This window comes from Danio rerio, chromosome 15 (assembly GCF_049306965.1).
Source record: "Danio rerio strain Tuebingen ecotype United States chromosome 15, GRCz12tu, whole genome shotgun sequence".
Taxonomy (NCBI): Eukaryota; Metazoa; Chordata; class Actinopteri; order Cypriniformes; family Danionidae; genus Danio; species Danio rerio.
In genome coordinates this window covers 39,146,961-39,162,875 of record NC_133190.1, presented here as the reverse complement: position 1 = coordinate 39,162,875, position 15,915 = coordinate 39,146,961, and the positions used below count along the sequence as shown (strand labels likewise).

Sequence of the window (15,915 nt, the reverse complement as noted above, 5' to 3'; positions counted from 1 at the left end):
TATAGCGAGCATGAAATAACATCAGATATTATCAAACCTCTATACACATACACTGCAGGAAAAAAAAACAAACACTTTTCTTACTTAGAGTTTTTGTCTTGTCTATAGTCTAAATATCTAAAAATGTTTAAAACAAGAAGCATTTTCTAGAATGTAAAACATTGTCTTGTTTTAAAAAATAATATGTTAAAAATTAAGTGAGTTTTTCCTTAAAACATGCAAAATAATCTACCTATGGGGTAAGAAAAATAATCTTGTTTTTTTTCTCTCTCTCATTTTGACATACTGTAATATTATTTTTCTTACCCTATTGGCAGATTATTTAACATATTTTAGGAAATAACTCTTAATTTTGACATTATTTCTATAAACCTTTAGACTTTTATAAAATGCTTTTTAATTTGAGAAGTTTTTTAGATATTTGGGCCTTAACTAATATGTACTTACATTGGAACTAATAGTTTATTACAATGTACTTATTGTGTAAATACATATTTTTACTGTGTATTTATAGAAACGAGACAAAAACTCCAAGAAAAACATTTTTGCTGTGTAAAAACACACAGATAGAAACTTCATAGAGACATGCATTTCTGTCTAAATGGATTTGCTGTATTCATCCCAGCAAGCTTTGATTTTTAAAATAACATTATAAACAGTAAGTACAGTATATACAGTTAAAGTCAGAATTATTAGCCCCCTTTGTTTTTTTTTTAAATATTTCCCAAATTATGTTTAACAGAGGAAGGACATTTTCACAGTATGTCTGATAATATTTTTTCTTCAGGATGAAGTCTAATTTGTTTTATTTTGGCTAGAATAAAAGCAGTTTTTATTTTTTTTTTAAACACTATTTTAAGGTCAAAATTATTAGCCCCTTTAAGCAATTTTTATTTTTGATAGTCTACAGAACAAACCATCATTATACAATAACTTGCCTAATTACACTAACCTGCTTAGTTAACCTAATTCACCTGGTTAAGCCTTTAAATGTCACTTTAAGCTGTATAGAAGTGTCTTGAAAAAGATCTAGTAAAATATTATGTACTGTCATTATTGCAAAGATAAAATAAAACAGTTATTTGTAAATGAGTTATTATAACTATTATGTTTAGAAATGTGTTGAAAAAATCTGCTCTCCGTTAAACAGAAATTGGGGGAAAAAATAAACAGGGGCTCTAATAATTCAGGGAAGCTAATAATTCTGACTTCAACTGTATATGTGTAGTCCCTTTTCAAAGTAAAATTCTTGTCAAACCATTAACTATGACTTTTACCTCAATAAACTCCTAATCTGCTGCTTAATAATAGTTATTAAGGTAATTGCCGAGTTAAGGAATTGAGAATGATTAGGGATTTACTTTATAAGTAAAAAAATAAACTGGCAAAGTCTTGATAATGGGCAGGTAACAAGCCACTACGTGAAAATCATTTTAAATTTCTTTCAAAAAAGCGACCGTCTTACCCTTGTTCTCGGCTTTGCAAGTGGCGTCTGAGAAGGAAAATAGCTGTAATGAAAAAAGAAGATGTTTATTTATTAATGTATTTGGCATTACAGGTTAAAAATTGGCACTGTTAAAACTAAAACCGCAGGACTGAATGGCCTTGCATAACACATGTAACATGTAAAATTAGAAGGAAGTATTCCTTTGTTTGCATCTGCAACGTGATCACATTAGTAGTCGTAGGCATTCATATGTAAAGTGTGGTTCTAGCACTCGCGCATTTTCATATATTTGCATGGGCACTGAGATGCACTACTGCAGTTTTACGTACAATACAGCTTTAGAGACATAAATGCTTATTTTAGATTAGAAGATTATGGAAATTCTGTTTATTAATTTGTTTGAACTTACTGCAACTCATTTTGATGGATTTCATTACTGAAAATATCTAACAAAAAATAACAAAAAATAGTTTTATAATGCATAATATTAAAATCTATTGTGTTTTTAAATAAACGACCTCCCATATGGGTGGATTTTAAAACAAATTTACAAAAGTTCATTAGTATGCATAGACATTTATTCAAAGTAAATAAAGCTTCTTTAATTAAGTGTTTCAGATGTACTTGTGCAATCATAAACAGCAAATGTATTGTGACCTGTATGTATTAATATATTGAAAAGAATGCATGTCCATACAAAAGTTAATTATATTTTAAATTAATAAAAAATGAGCAAAACCTAGTGGTTTGAAGGATATCGGTGAAGTATAATGATTAAAAATTATAATAATGAGTCATTTAGGCCAGATCTCACAAGGAAACCGATCTCATTTTGTGGCTAATTCTTATTCATGCAATTTTCTTTTAAACAATTTTTAAGAGGAGTTGGGCTCAAATCCCACTTTCAAATCCAACTATTGTGATTAGCAAATTATAGTAAAATATACGAATGGGATCGAGCAAATTCATACGAATTAGCCGCTAAATTATATTTAGTTTGTATTTCAGGGCTGCATGATTTTTTGGGTGAACTAGCCCTTTACATAAAGCCTTTTAATATGTCATCAAATTAATCTTGTTCTAAATATGCCTTACAAGACAAATGAGCAAAACCTAGTGGGATTAAGGATTTAGAATAATATACAGTAAAGTATAATGTTAAAAAATGAGTAAATTAGGCCTAGATCTCACAAGGAAACAAACTACCCTTACATTGCCATTGAGCAAAGCATACTAAAATATATTAAAGAGATCAAACTTATTAATAGAATTTGCCTATAAATCAAATTCATCGTTTGAATTTTGGGGCTGCACTATGATCCTTAAAGGGACAGTTCACCCAAAATGAAAATTTACTCATTATTTACTCACCCACAAGTGGTTACAAACTTTTATAAGTCCTTTTAAGATATTTTAAAGAAAGCTGAAAACCTGTAACCCTTGATAGTATAAAAATAAATTAGAATAGAATTAATGGTATCATGTTTTCAACATTTTTTTGGAAATATCTTCTTCTGTGTTTAACCGAATTAAGAAACTCAGGCAGATTTGAAACAAACCAAGGGGGAGTAAATGATTTTTTGGGTGAACTAGCCCTTTTAAATAAAGCCTTTTATTATGTCATCAAATGATTCTTGTTCTGAATATGCCTTACAAAACAACTGAACAAAACCTAGTGCTTTGCAGGATATCTGTGAAGTATAACAGTTAAAAATGATAATAATGAGTAATGTCAGCCAGATCTCACACGAAAAGCTAACTATCTTACATTGTCATTGAGGGATGAGCAAATCATACTAAAATATAGGAATCAGATCAAACAAATTCATACGAATTAGCCACTAAAATATAATAAGTTTGTATTTTGCGGCTAGACTGTGATCCTTAAAGGGACAGTTCTCCCAAAATAAAAATGTACTTATTATTTACTCACCCACGAATAGTTCCAATCATTTATAAGTTCCTTTACTATATTTAGAAGAACACTGAAAACCTGTAACCATTGATTTATATTGTATAAAAAAATAAATACTATAGAAGTCAATGGTTACAGGTTTCCAACATTTAAAAAAAAAAAAAAAAAATATATATATATATATATATATATATATATATATATATATATATATATATATATATATAATAAAAGAATATATATATATAAAAGAATATATATATATATATATTCTTTTGTGTTTAACAGAAGATAAAAATTCATTGATTTGAAACTAAAGGGAAATAAAGTATTTAAAGGGCTAGTTCACCCAAAAAATTAAGCCTTTTAATATGTCATCAAATGATTCTTGTTATAAATATGCTTGACTTTTTGGAATATAAATGTATTAGCACACTGTAGTATGGTCTAGTAAATGGTTGTTTGTGTGGTAGAGTTTGCTGCAATTCAACATTAATTACCTGCAATACTGCCAATGGCCAGAACAGCGACGCTAACAGCAGCGATGATGATTATCAGAATTCCATCTGAAAATGATTCAGAAAACAAAGATGCATATTTAATAACTCCAAAACTGAAATTTTAATTAATCCATAAATAGAAGAATCTAAGGCTTTTTTTTTCTCCAACCTCCAGATTCATTGTCTCCTTTAGATTTATCCGACCCAGGAGCTGGTTGAGGTGGTTCAAATTGAACAGGTCTTGTATTTACTGAGGGGAAAAAGTAAGCAAGGTAAACATCATTTCTCCTTTTCAAATTGACATTTTTTATTATGTAATGCAGAGGAGTTTTGAAATAGGGTGAAATGAAAATAAACCTTTCCAAAAAAAAATAATAATAAAAAATAAATAAATCATCTGCTTAAGTACAACACTTAATAACAAATATTTAAGTACAGTAGTGATTTAATATGGCTAAGTTACCGTCCATCACAGTTTCTGTGTTCATAGAGTGGGTGACACTTTAAAATGACCATTACCGCCATGTGCGGTGCCACCGTGGGACTAAGGAATTAAGAATTTTTTTTAGGTGTAAAAGCAGTTTACGACAATGCCGCTAGGGAGCACAAAGGGACGGAATGTGAATAGACAGAAATAAAATAAAATAAAAATAAATAAAATAAAAATAAAATAAAAGCTGTAAATAGCCTGCTACTTGTAAATAAAGATGAAATAACTGAACAAAGCTTTATGATTCCTATATAAATCATTAAAAACTTAACAACAGGCTTTATTACCATTGTAAACTTGTTAGTTGCAATGCGGATTCATTTTTAAAAATAAAAAAATAAAGAAATAAGACTACTAAAATTAAAGTACAAACAACTATACATACATACATACATACATACATACATACATACATACATACAAACAAACATACATACATACATACATACATACATACATACATACATACATGAAGCAGTGTTTTAGCTTAAATATAGAGAGATGTACAGTGTTTATTACTTTAAAGTGATAGAACTAAGACTGTCAATAAATAAGCTTTTTCATGTATATGCCTAAATAAGCTAATTTAAAGGAATGGTTCATCCAAAACTGAATATTCTGTTATCATTTACTCACTCCTCACCTGTTCAAAACCTGCTTGATTTCTTTTTTCTCGTAAATAAAAAATAAGTGATTTTTTTCTTTTTTTTTTTTTTACGATAACCATTGACTTCCGTAATATTAGTTTTTCCTGCTATGGAAGTACCAGTTTCTATCATTCTTCAAAATATATTCTTTTGTCTTTAGCAGAATAAGAAAACTCATAAAGGTTTGGAACCACTTGGGGTTGAGTAAATAGTGCGTAAATTTATTTATTTTTTGTGTGTGTGTGAGCTAATCCTTTAAAGGTGCAGAATGTAAGTTTGCAACTTAGTGGTTGAGCTAAGTATTGCACAACATCAACAACATCAACAGCCTGACTATTGAGCCTAAAGGCTGATTTAAACTGTGTTCTACATAACGGCACGCGATAGAGGTAATATTTTCCTTTTTAATAGGAGTTTTTGTCCTAACCAACACCTGAAATTTATATATTTTTTTCTTTCTTGCAGCTGAACAACAGAAAACTGACAATGATCCCCAGGTACACCTCATGTGCTTTATTCAGTGTTATATGCTCACAAAGTTTAAATGCCATTTCACATGACATTTATTTCCATACTACAGAAAGCAGCAGCAGATAGTTTACCTCAGATCTTGAAAATGAAATAAAATGTTTGATATTGAAATTTAGAACTGTGACTCAGTGCAAGCCATAACATATCACTGATTCAGCATCTACATTTAATGATGTTAAAGAGATTTAAGGTGTGTTAATTAGATTATTAACATTACCATTTCTTTGGAGTGCAGTAAGTGCACTATTTTGCTTATCACTGCAAATCTCATCACGTAGCGTGATGTTAGGATACAGGGTTACAATCTAATGTTTACCTTCGTAATATTTATATTATTTGCTAATTTATTATAGTCTGAATCTGTGTCTCATTTTCGAGGTGACTATTGTCCATCAGAGGTCACATTTTTGGTTGTAGACGTATGCTTTGAGAGCCTTATTGAGTGAACCAATGAAACATGCTGTTTTCCACAAAGGCAACCCGGGGTGCTGAAATATAATTGGCTAAACTGGCATTGGGTGATAAATTACCAAAACAAAGACAGATGTTCCAGCACGTAACGCACATTTTCAAAGGGAATATCTAACTTCAGCATTTTTAGTTAGCATGTTTCTTAAATATCTGCAAACATATTGTGGTATTTTTATACTTTAAAAGAGTCATACAGCACCTTTAGGAAAATTGCATGTTTTGAAACACATGCTCTAAATGAGCAGATATCCAAAATTCAGTAAAACAACTAAAACTAATAACTAAAACTAGAATAAAAGCAAACTGTGGCCCAGAATAGGGTCAGTTCTGGTTCATTTGGTTTAATTCTGGCTGATACGTGGTATTGCTTTGGCTTATTTGTGGCCCAGATCTGACAAACAGGAGCAGACCGCCCAAGAACCATCATTCCATTCAGTATGTGGTTCAGATGTAAGTATCTGGTGTGAGCCGGATCTGGGGCAGAATAAAAGCAAACTGTGGCCCATAATAGGGTCAGTTCTGGTTCATTTGGTCGAATTCTGGCTGATATGTGATATTGCTAAGGCTTAATTGTGACCCAGATCTGGCAAACAGGTGCGGACTGCCCAAGTGCAATCATTCTATGCAGTATCTGGGCCATACAGTATGTAAGTGTCTGGTGTGGGCCGGATTTAAAGCCACATGAATTTTGCTAGCTGGGAAAGTTCACCCAGAAATGTAAATTTACTCACTATTTACACTATTTACTATTTACCTACAAGTGGTTCCAATCATGTATAAGTTCAAAGACAGATGTTCCAGCACGTAACTCACATTTTCAAAGAGAATATCTGACTTCAGCATTGTTTTTCAGTTAGCATGTTTCTTAAATATCTGCAAACATTGTGGTATTTTTATACTTTAGAAGAGTCAAAAGCACCTTTAAAGAAATGTTATGTTTTGAAAAACATTGTAAAGAAACTTGAAATAATGTGTTACTTTGTTTATGATTTTGAATTTATCTATTTTTTATGTTGTGTTGTATTTTGTATACGGGTTGATTTGTTGAATTAATTCAGTTGTTTGGGGACTTTAATTATGACGTCAAAATTGCGGAGCTTAACAGAAGGATGTATAAATTGCGTGCAGTAATGAATGAAAACAAAGTATGGAACGCTAGGTGAAACACGGTAAAGGGGGCACATGTATACGGTTGCTTCCCGGATTCCTCCTTCATGAGTTATAGCTCCTGGTTTGAGGGAAAAATAAGGTAATTTGGTTTATTTGTTTATGATTACTGTTTAATTGTTATGTTGGCTTAGTGTTAATTTTCGGGATTTTTTTGTGTTTGTTGTTTGTTTATTTTCTTTCTAGTTCTTACGGTGATTCGTGATGAAATAATGTGAACTAATTCTATGGAGTGTGACCAATAAATGAATCGTGAACATCAGTGAAAGACTTAGTCATCTTTTAACCAGGACACTACAAACATGCTGCAAATTAGCAGTTGTCCAAAACTACAGTAAAACAACTAAAACTAATAACTAAAACTAATTTTCAGCACAGCATTGTGCTATCATTGATATCATCAAGCCATATGAGCAGAGAACACCGCATCTCCAAGCCAATTCTTCTTATTAATCATAACATTATTTCACATCTTCTTGGAAATTAGACAGGAAAGTGAATCACAGTGACGGTGCTCATATTGGAGAGTTTTACAGTGAGCGGCGCTTGCTTTAACAGCTCAGTAATTCTATCAGAGAGCAATCATTTGTGCTGATGAAGATGGACAGGAGAGCTCAGTGAGGCTGTCGGCGTCTATTAAGGGGACGGACAGTAGTGCGCATGGAGCCGGGGTTATCAGCGGCGTTCTGCTGGGACACGCTAATTGATTGCTTTCAGGAATTAATGCGGTGGATGAGTCGGTCATTTCTTACAGTAAAAGCCTGTCGAGAGGAAAGGAAAACACCTACTGGTTACAACCTCGTCCTCATCATCACCTAGGGAAATAAAAATGTTGAGAGGGAATTAAAAGACAATACAAATTCAAATAATGTACCATAACAGCACATAAAAAATTACTAAACTTTAAAGATGACATAAAACGAGTCACATTTCACCCCAAAATTATAAGAAAAAGTACATAATTTTTTTTTTTTTTTGGGCGAAGGATTTGTACAAATCATTTTTATGGCTTAATTTTTACATAAACCTATTGTTAGAATTTAAATTGCCCCAATAGTTTTGGAGAAATGCAACAATTACTGTATTATAGTATTTTTTTTCAGTAAACCAGCATTAATTATTATTATTATTATTTTTTTTTATTTCATCTTGATTTTATTGAAGGTTCTATCGCTTTTACTGTTTATTACATTACAAGTATGACCTGCTCAGGACAGACTGAAAATCAATCACATTGTCAAAAAACATCATATAAACATGAGAAATGACGTACTGGGATATCCTGAAGCATTTCCTTCTGTGTCGTCTGATGCTGCAACTGTTGATTTGAAAAATAAATGAAGAAATAAATAAGAGGTCATCATTCGCACGAACATAACCATGACATAACCTTTATGACAAACATATCATAAAGGTCAAAACTGAATATATTTTGTGGTTATTCCACTGAAGGTCAAAAAGCCATATTGGGCGGACAAGGCACTACAGGTAAATAGGTACAAAATAAATAAATAACTGCTGTCACCAAATTTCCCCAGATGACTAAGTACATTAAGAAACACACATTTTTGTTACTAGTTGTTTAAGAAATATATGCAAATTTGCATGTATTTCTAGCACAAAAAAAAAATATATATATATATAACTTTGGATGGATTTCATACAAAATACTTGTTTGGCATATTAGAGTAAAGGTTTTTACAGATAGGATTTGGGGATTTTTTTTTACTCCATTATTCTAAAAATACAGTACACAGCCAACAAACATATTAAATAAATTATGTTTTGTAGAATTAAAATGTATGTAATCAATCAAAATATGTACAGTATGAAAGAATCTATAATGAGAGGTCAGGTGGCAACAGAGATGGGGTTCTTCATGCAGCTTTATTTTGAGAAAATGGTCAGCAGGCAGGGGTCAAAACATTAATAGCAAAGGCAATCCAAAAGAGTAATCCAAGAGACAGGCAAAGGTCAGGGCAGGCTGTAAACTATCGCAATCCAAAACACAATCTAAGAATCAAAAGCCAGACAGAGCAAAACATGGACCAAGGAAGAATACTGAACAAAGAATGATTGTGTCTGTGATGCTTAACTAGTCCAAGTAATCAGTAAGGATGATGTGCAGCTGTGTGTGTGAATTAAAGAGGTGATCTACAACTGGAGTGTGAATACTGGGCATGATGGGATTTGTAGTTCTCCAGCGATCTGCAAATGCTAGATTGCTGGTGATCATAACAGAATCTCTATGTAAACCTGTTGGCAAAGTGGAGACTTACAGTCAAGCCCAAAATTATTCATAACCCTGGCAAATACTTGAATTTACTTTAAGATTTTTTTTTTTTCCACAGTAATGCCTCTTGTACATTGTCTTATTATCTTTTTGGAGAAGTCATTTCAGGTCAAAAATAAAATGAATAAAAAAAAAAATACTTGGTGGTTAAATAAAAGTAACTTTGATTTTTAGTCAAAAAAGGTCAAAAAGCCATATTGGGAGGGCAAGGCACTGCCGGTGAATAGGTAAAAATTAAACAAATAACTACTGTCACAAAAGTTCCCCAGCTGACTTATTACATTAAAAAATCACACACTTTTTTTTACTAGTTGATTAAAATGTTAAAATCTACAAATTAAGCATTATTTAATAAAATTTGTACAAATTTGCATGTATTTCTAGCACAAACAAATCTAAACGTTGGATGGATTTGTATTTAAAATATTTGTTTGGCATATTAGAGTTAAAGGTTTTAGAGAAAGCATTTGGGAATTATTTTTTCCATTCCATAATTCTGAAAATACAGCGGACAGCCAACTAAAATATTAAATAAATCACATTTGTAGAATTAAAATGTATGTAATCACGCAAAATATGTACAGTGTGAGTTAATTCGTAAAATAGGTCAGGTGGCAACAGAGATGGAGTTCCATGTGCAGCTTTATTTTAAGAGAATAGTTAGCAAGCAGGGGTTAAAACAGGAAGAAAAAAATTAATAGCAAGGAATATCCAAAAGAGTAGTCCAAGAGACAAGCAAAGGTCAGGGCAGGCAGAAAACTATCACAATCCAAAGAAAAATCCAATAATCAAAAGCCAGACAAAGCAAGACATGGAAACAAGGAACAATTCTGAGTCTGTTTGTGATGCTTATACAGTCCAAGTACTCAGTGAGGATGATCTGCAGCTGTGCGTGTAAATTAAAGAGGTTATCTAGAACTAGTGGGTGAGTGCTGGGCATGAAGGGATTTGTAGTTTGGTAAAGTGGCAGATGTATAGTTTTCTAGCTATCTGCAAATGCTAGATCGCTGGTGATCATTACATTATCTCTATAATTACCTTCAGAATACAGATATGAACAGTTTTTGGTCTGTGTAAATGTTACTGAAGTGGAGATTCACAGTCAAGTCTAAAATTATTCACAACCCTGGCAAATACTTTAAGTTACTTAAAGAAAAAAATATTTTTCCACAATGATGTCTCTTGTACATCGTCTTGTTATTTTTTTCAAGAAGTCTGTGGCAGCTGTGGTAAAAAAAAGAAAACAAAAAAGAAAAACTTGCTGGTTGAATAAAAGTAAATTTAACTCCAGGGGTTTGAATAATTTTAAGCTTTACTATACAGTATGTCTGCAGGAGAAAACAACCCATGTTAAGAAAAAGGCATTTAAAAATATGTATTGCAATTGAAATGTGCTAACACAAATTGATAAAGTGTGAAAAAAAAGAAACACTTAAAAGTGTAATTTTGATGTTCACTTTATACTGAAAAAAAGCACTTTATGAAAAGCCAAAATGCCACACAAAAAACATAATAATCTCAAAATTGAACTTTTTTTTTTTTTTTTTTTGGCCAGCAGTGTATTGCCTTAACTTGCAAATATATAGTACTTCATGTGTCGCACTGATAGAGAACTGACATAGTTTGATGAATTCTCTAGAGTTAACACAGAACCGTTCAAGGCATTTTGGATGAAACACATCTGCTTAATGGCGAGTAACAGCAGGACTGTTTCACAAGCCTGCTATTGAAACTGATACTTAAGAGAGAGAGAAGATTGAGTGTAAAAATAAACATACAAATAGGAGACAGAACTTTTGATCAAAGCACAGGAGAATAACATAAGCACGGGTAAACTGAACTCACCTACACCTTGAAGAATCAAAACCACAATCAATAAACGCAGCATCTTCTTATTCTAGGAAACAAAACGAGAAAGAAAAAAATTAATGCACACATTAAAGCAGTACAACTTAAATTTATCAAACACTTTGATATGCAGTCAACCCAATAACCCTGGCATAGTGTAGCCTAGATAAATTTAGACAGAAGAACCACTTTGTATCTCTAATCTCAAACTAATCGCAGTAATCTCTTACACCATTAAAGGCCATAGTTGAAAACACATCTATGTTAAAGGGATAGTTCACCCAAAAACTAAAAAAATTATTTAAACAAGTGGTTCCAAACCTTCATGAATTTCGTTCTTCTGTTGAACTTGAACTAAGATATTCTGAAAAAAGCTGAAAAGCCATTCACTTCCATGGTAGAAAATACAAGTACTATAAAAGTTAATGGTTAACAGCATTCAGCTTTTTCAAAATAGTTTCTTTTGTATTTAACAGAGCACAGAAACTCGGAAAGGTTGTGCAAATGATGACAGAACTATGTTTTAGTGAACTATCCCTTTAATAAAGAACCATACATGTAATCATTCTGATGTGAAACTGAACTGCGGCTCGGTAAACCGGATAGTAAAGGATGATCAGCAGTTAGTCTGTAGGCTTTATCTGCTGATCATTAGTTTGCTGTGGGCTGACTCATGGTTCATGATGTGTCAGCTCTGTGGTTTAGTGTGCTCTTCGGTGTGAACGCAGCTTCTTTCTGTTTACCAAAGCGCTTGAGCGAGCACAGTCGGCAAAACTGATGCCCACCGCCAGGAGCCCCTCTGAGGCCCGTGCTAGCCAGTCACGATAAGCACTTTTAGTTCAGTTTTGGGTTCATTTTCCCATAACGGTGAATTCTTGCTCAGTGTGGGTATTTATCATTCCTTAAAGGAACACTCATTTTTTCAGCTCCCATAGAGTTGTGTTGTGTTTTTTTTAACCATTTTTACAACCATTCAGATAATCTCCAGGGGCCTCATGTACGAAGACTTGCGTGGAAATCTTACTAAAACATTGCGTACGCACAAAGCTGTAAATGTGCGTACGCAGAAAAAAATTCAGATGTATAAAACACTGCGTACGCCGAATCTCACGTATATTCTTTTGTACATCCGAATGAACGTGAAACTGAGCGCAACATGCATGAGCACAAAACCCCTCCCTGCCTCCTCCCCCGTATGAATATGCTAATGACTATGCTAATGGCAAAACCCAACGAAAAAGCAATGGCAAAAGCAAGCAAAAAGAGAAACTTTGAACAGAATGTGATTGGAGGTGCTGCTTTCGGAGGTAGACCGGAGAAAAGCGGTGTTATTTGCAAGTTTGTCCTCCAGAATTAACAACAAAAGAAAAAAATAGAGTGGGAGAGTTTAGCTGATGCGGTTAACACAGTTGGGTCTGAACATCGCACTGAGTGCATTAAAAAAAGAAATAGTGTGGTTTATATCTGTAAAATGTTGCAGCATCCTTAACAGTCTCAGTGGCGCAGCTTGTAAGACGCGTGTGATCATGAATTAACACGTTCGATCATGAACTCTGCTCGAATCCAGCGTCTGATGAACTCTTTCTTCTTTTTTCCCCCGCTACATATCAGAGTTTGCCTACTATTTATCACAAGAAAGACAGGTAGGAATCATCAATAAGTTTGTGCATCATATTTTATTTGCACATTTATTGAATGGAAATGTTTCTGATTTACGCATGCAAATCTTCAGATAGTGTCTTTATAGCAATGTGCGTGCGGTAGATCGCTCAGATTACATTGGGAAAACAGGCGACTGCTGCAAATTGTGCTTTAATGTTTGGCTGGTCAACTGTATGCTATGGAAACCTTATATACCTGCTAGATGAACCCGTCTCATACAGCTGCCATTGCAAGGCTCAGACACTTTGTAGAGAGGAATTTAACACAACTGCCTCTAGGAGTTGCCAATGGAAATAAAACAGACACGCACAAAAAATGTGCGTACGCCAGCCAGAAAGCTGCCGTGAAGCTGCGCACATTCCCACGTTCACTTCATTGTTAGTAAATCCAAACGTGAGCGATTCTGAGCGTGAAACCTGGGGTACGCAAAGTTTTTGTGCGTACGTAGCGTTGATACATGAGGCCCCAGGTCTGGCGGGAGCACTTTTAGCATAGCTTAGCATCAATCTTTGAATCAGATTAGACTATTAGCATCATTAAAGTTTCAACAGTTTTCATATGTAAAGCTTGATTCTTTTGTAGTTCCTGTACATTGTGTACTAGGACAAACGGACAGTCAAAATTTGCTATACTTTTAGGTCAATAGGAACTATGCTGTCATTCTGGAGTAATGATCAAGAAAACTTTATTGCTGTACCATAATATTACGCAGCAAATAAAAACAGTCGCCAGCTAGAAGCCCTTTACTTGCACCACTATTTAGAATCAGTGTAAAATTACTGCACCTGCTGCAGAGTTACATTGTGTACTAAGACTGACGGACACTGAAAAGTTCCTACTTTCTAGGTCAATAGGAACTACAGTATACTGTCAGTCCAGCATAATAATCAAGGAACTTTGCTGCTGTACCATAAGAAGCCCAACACTTATATGGAATTATTGCACCTGCTGCAATGCAATGTGCAACTTGTAGTTCAAAGATTCATACATTCATTCATTCATTTTCTTGTTGGCTTAGTACCTTTATTAATCCGGGGTTGCCACAGCGGAATGAACCGCCAACATATCCAGCAAGTTTTTACGCAGCGGATGCCCTTCCAGCCGCAACCCATCTCTGGGAAACATCCACACACACACACTTATACACTATGGACAATTTAGCCTACCCAATTCACCTGTACCACAGGTCTTTGGACTGTGGGGGAAACCGGAGCACCCTGAGGAAACCCACGCGAAGGCAGGGAGAACATGCAAACTCCACACAGAAACGCCAACTGAGCCGAGGTTCGAATCAGCGACCCAGCGACCTTCTTGCTGTGAGGCAACAGCACTACCTACTGCGCCACTGCCACGCCCTATTTTTTTATTACAAACTGCTTTTTTTTTCAAGCCAAAATAAAACAAATAAGACTTTCTCTAGAAGAAAAAAAAACATTATCAGACATACTCTGAACAATTCCTTGCTCTGTTAAACATCATTTGGGAAATATTTGAAAAAGGAAAAAGTAATTTAGAAGAGGGCTAATAGTTTTGACTTCAACTTTGTCATTTTAAGTCATAAAAGTCTTGTAATAACATTAATAACCCTTCAGGGTTGTTCCAATGAGTGTAAAGGAACTATAAACCTCACACCTTACCGATTTAACAGCCTTCTGTATATTGTGAAACTACCTGACAAGCTGCCAAATACTTTAATCAATGATAAAAACACAAACACACATGTATTGCACAATGTTCCTTTTCACCCATTATGTTTTTGAGTTTTAACTTCCTCACCGTACCTTTCCCCGAACTGGCTGATGGTAATAATCAAGACAGATGTTTGACACACACAGATGGTCAAGCTCTTAACAATTACACCTATTTATTTTTGCGCCCACTTCGGACATGGGAACTGGCCTGGGAACGACCTTTTCCTGAGTCCCGAAATGGTTAAAAATAGCATAACTCTTTTGCCCTACAAGCAAACAAGCGCAGTGATGCCCATGCTCCACATTTCCCTTCTGTGGCCTGCAGTTTAATCTTACAAGCATCTACTCTTCCTCCATATATTGTTACGATTGCTCATTGTGTTTGGGCTTCCACTTCCTGCTGGTTATTGCCATTATGATGTCACAATGACTGGGAACGTCGTGCAGGGAAGTGACACTGGGGCTTTATACACCTGTTTTCTCCATTCACATTCTGCTGCCCTGACTGGATGTCCACTCTGGACACTTTCCATATGCAAAGACGGAAGCTAATAATAGGCTCACGCATGTTAGGTTTTCGCTGGCACAAAAACCGGAAGTGTTTTTGAACTAATAGTCACAAAAAGATGTGTTTTGGAATAAAGGTAAATCCTTAGAATCAAGAATAGAAAAACATCCCCATCCCAAAATGTGTAAAAGTCTATCATAGTAGCTATTAGAGGGATTAAATCTGTGAATAGTTAGTTTATGGGGAGTATAATAATGATATGTTAGGTTTATATAGCGCTTTTCTGGACACTCAAAGCACTTTGCACACATTTTTTGGGGGAAATCTCCTCATCAGTGCCCCAATAAATGCTTTGAGATATGATTTACATATGCAAGTGTATTTATAAAGAGTGGTAATTCCAGTGTGTGCAACCAAACCAACACTGATGAAAGTAATGCAGTTTAATCAAAAAGCTAACTGAGCATGTGCGCAGAAAAAAAAAAAACATACGTTGACGTGTGCTCTGCTCTGCTCTGTTCCTGGTCCGGTTGTGAACATGCATGCTGAAAAAATAGCCTGGCCGCTCATGCACTGTGAAACCGGCTTTACCGGCATGCAGTGAGATTTGCAAGTCGACAAAACAAAGTTTAAATAAAGTTTAAATAATATGGTGGTGATCTTATTTATACTGCATGGCTCCTGATAGATTTACTTTTAGTATGAAGCAGAAAGGAGGGATGAAGTCAGGGAGGTTAGACTTAAT

At 34.1% G+C, this 15,915-nt stretch overlaps 1 protein-coding gene across 1 annotated transcript in view; it reads right to left on the bottom strand.

The window, feature by feature from the left end:
* si:dkey-262k9.2 overlaps nucleotides 1-15,915 on the bottom strand; it is a 39,873-nt gene that overhangs the window by 11,404 nt on the left and 12,554 nt on the right. The window contains exons 2-7 of the mRNA XM_073923956.1: nucleotides 11,307-11,358; nucleotides 8,442-8,486; nucleotides 7,957-7,983; nucleotides 4,032-4,112; nucleotides 3,863-3,928; nucleotides 1,466-1,508 (exon numbers count right to left, since the gene is read on the bottom strand). Coding sequence (XP_073780057.1) covers nucleotides 1,466-1,508; nucleotides 3,863-3,928; nucleotides 4,032-4,112; nucleotides 7,957-7,983; nucleotides 8,442-8,486; nucleotides 11,307-11,349 — 305 coding nt within the window. The 5' untranslated portion in view covers nucleotides 11,350-11,358. The remainder of the gene's footprint in view (nucleotides 1-1,465; nucleotides 1,509-3,862; nucleotides 3,929-4,031; nucleotides 4,113-7,956; nucleotides 7,984-8,441; nucleotides 8,487-11,306; nucleotides 11,359-15,915) is intronic.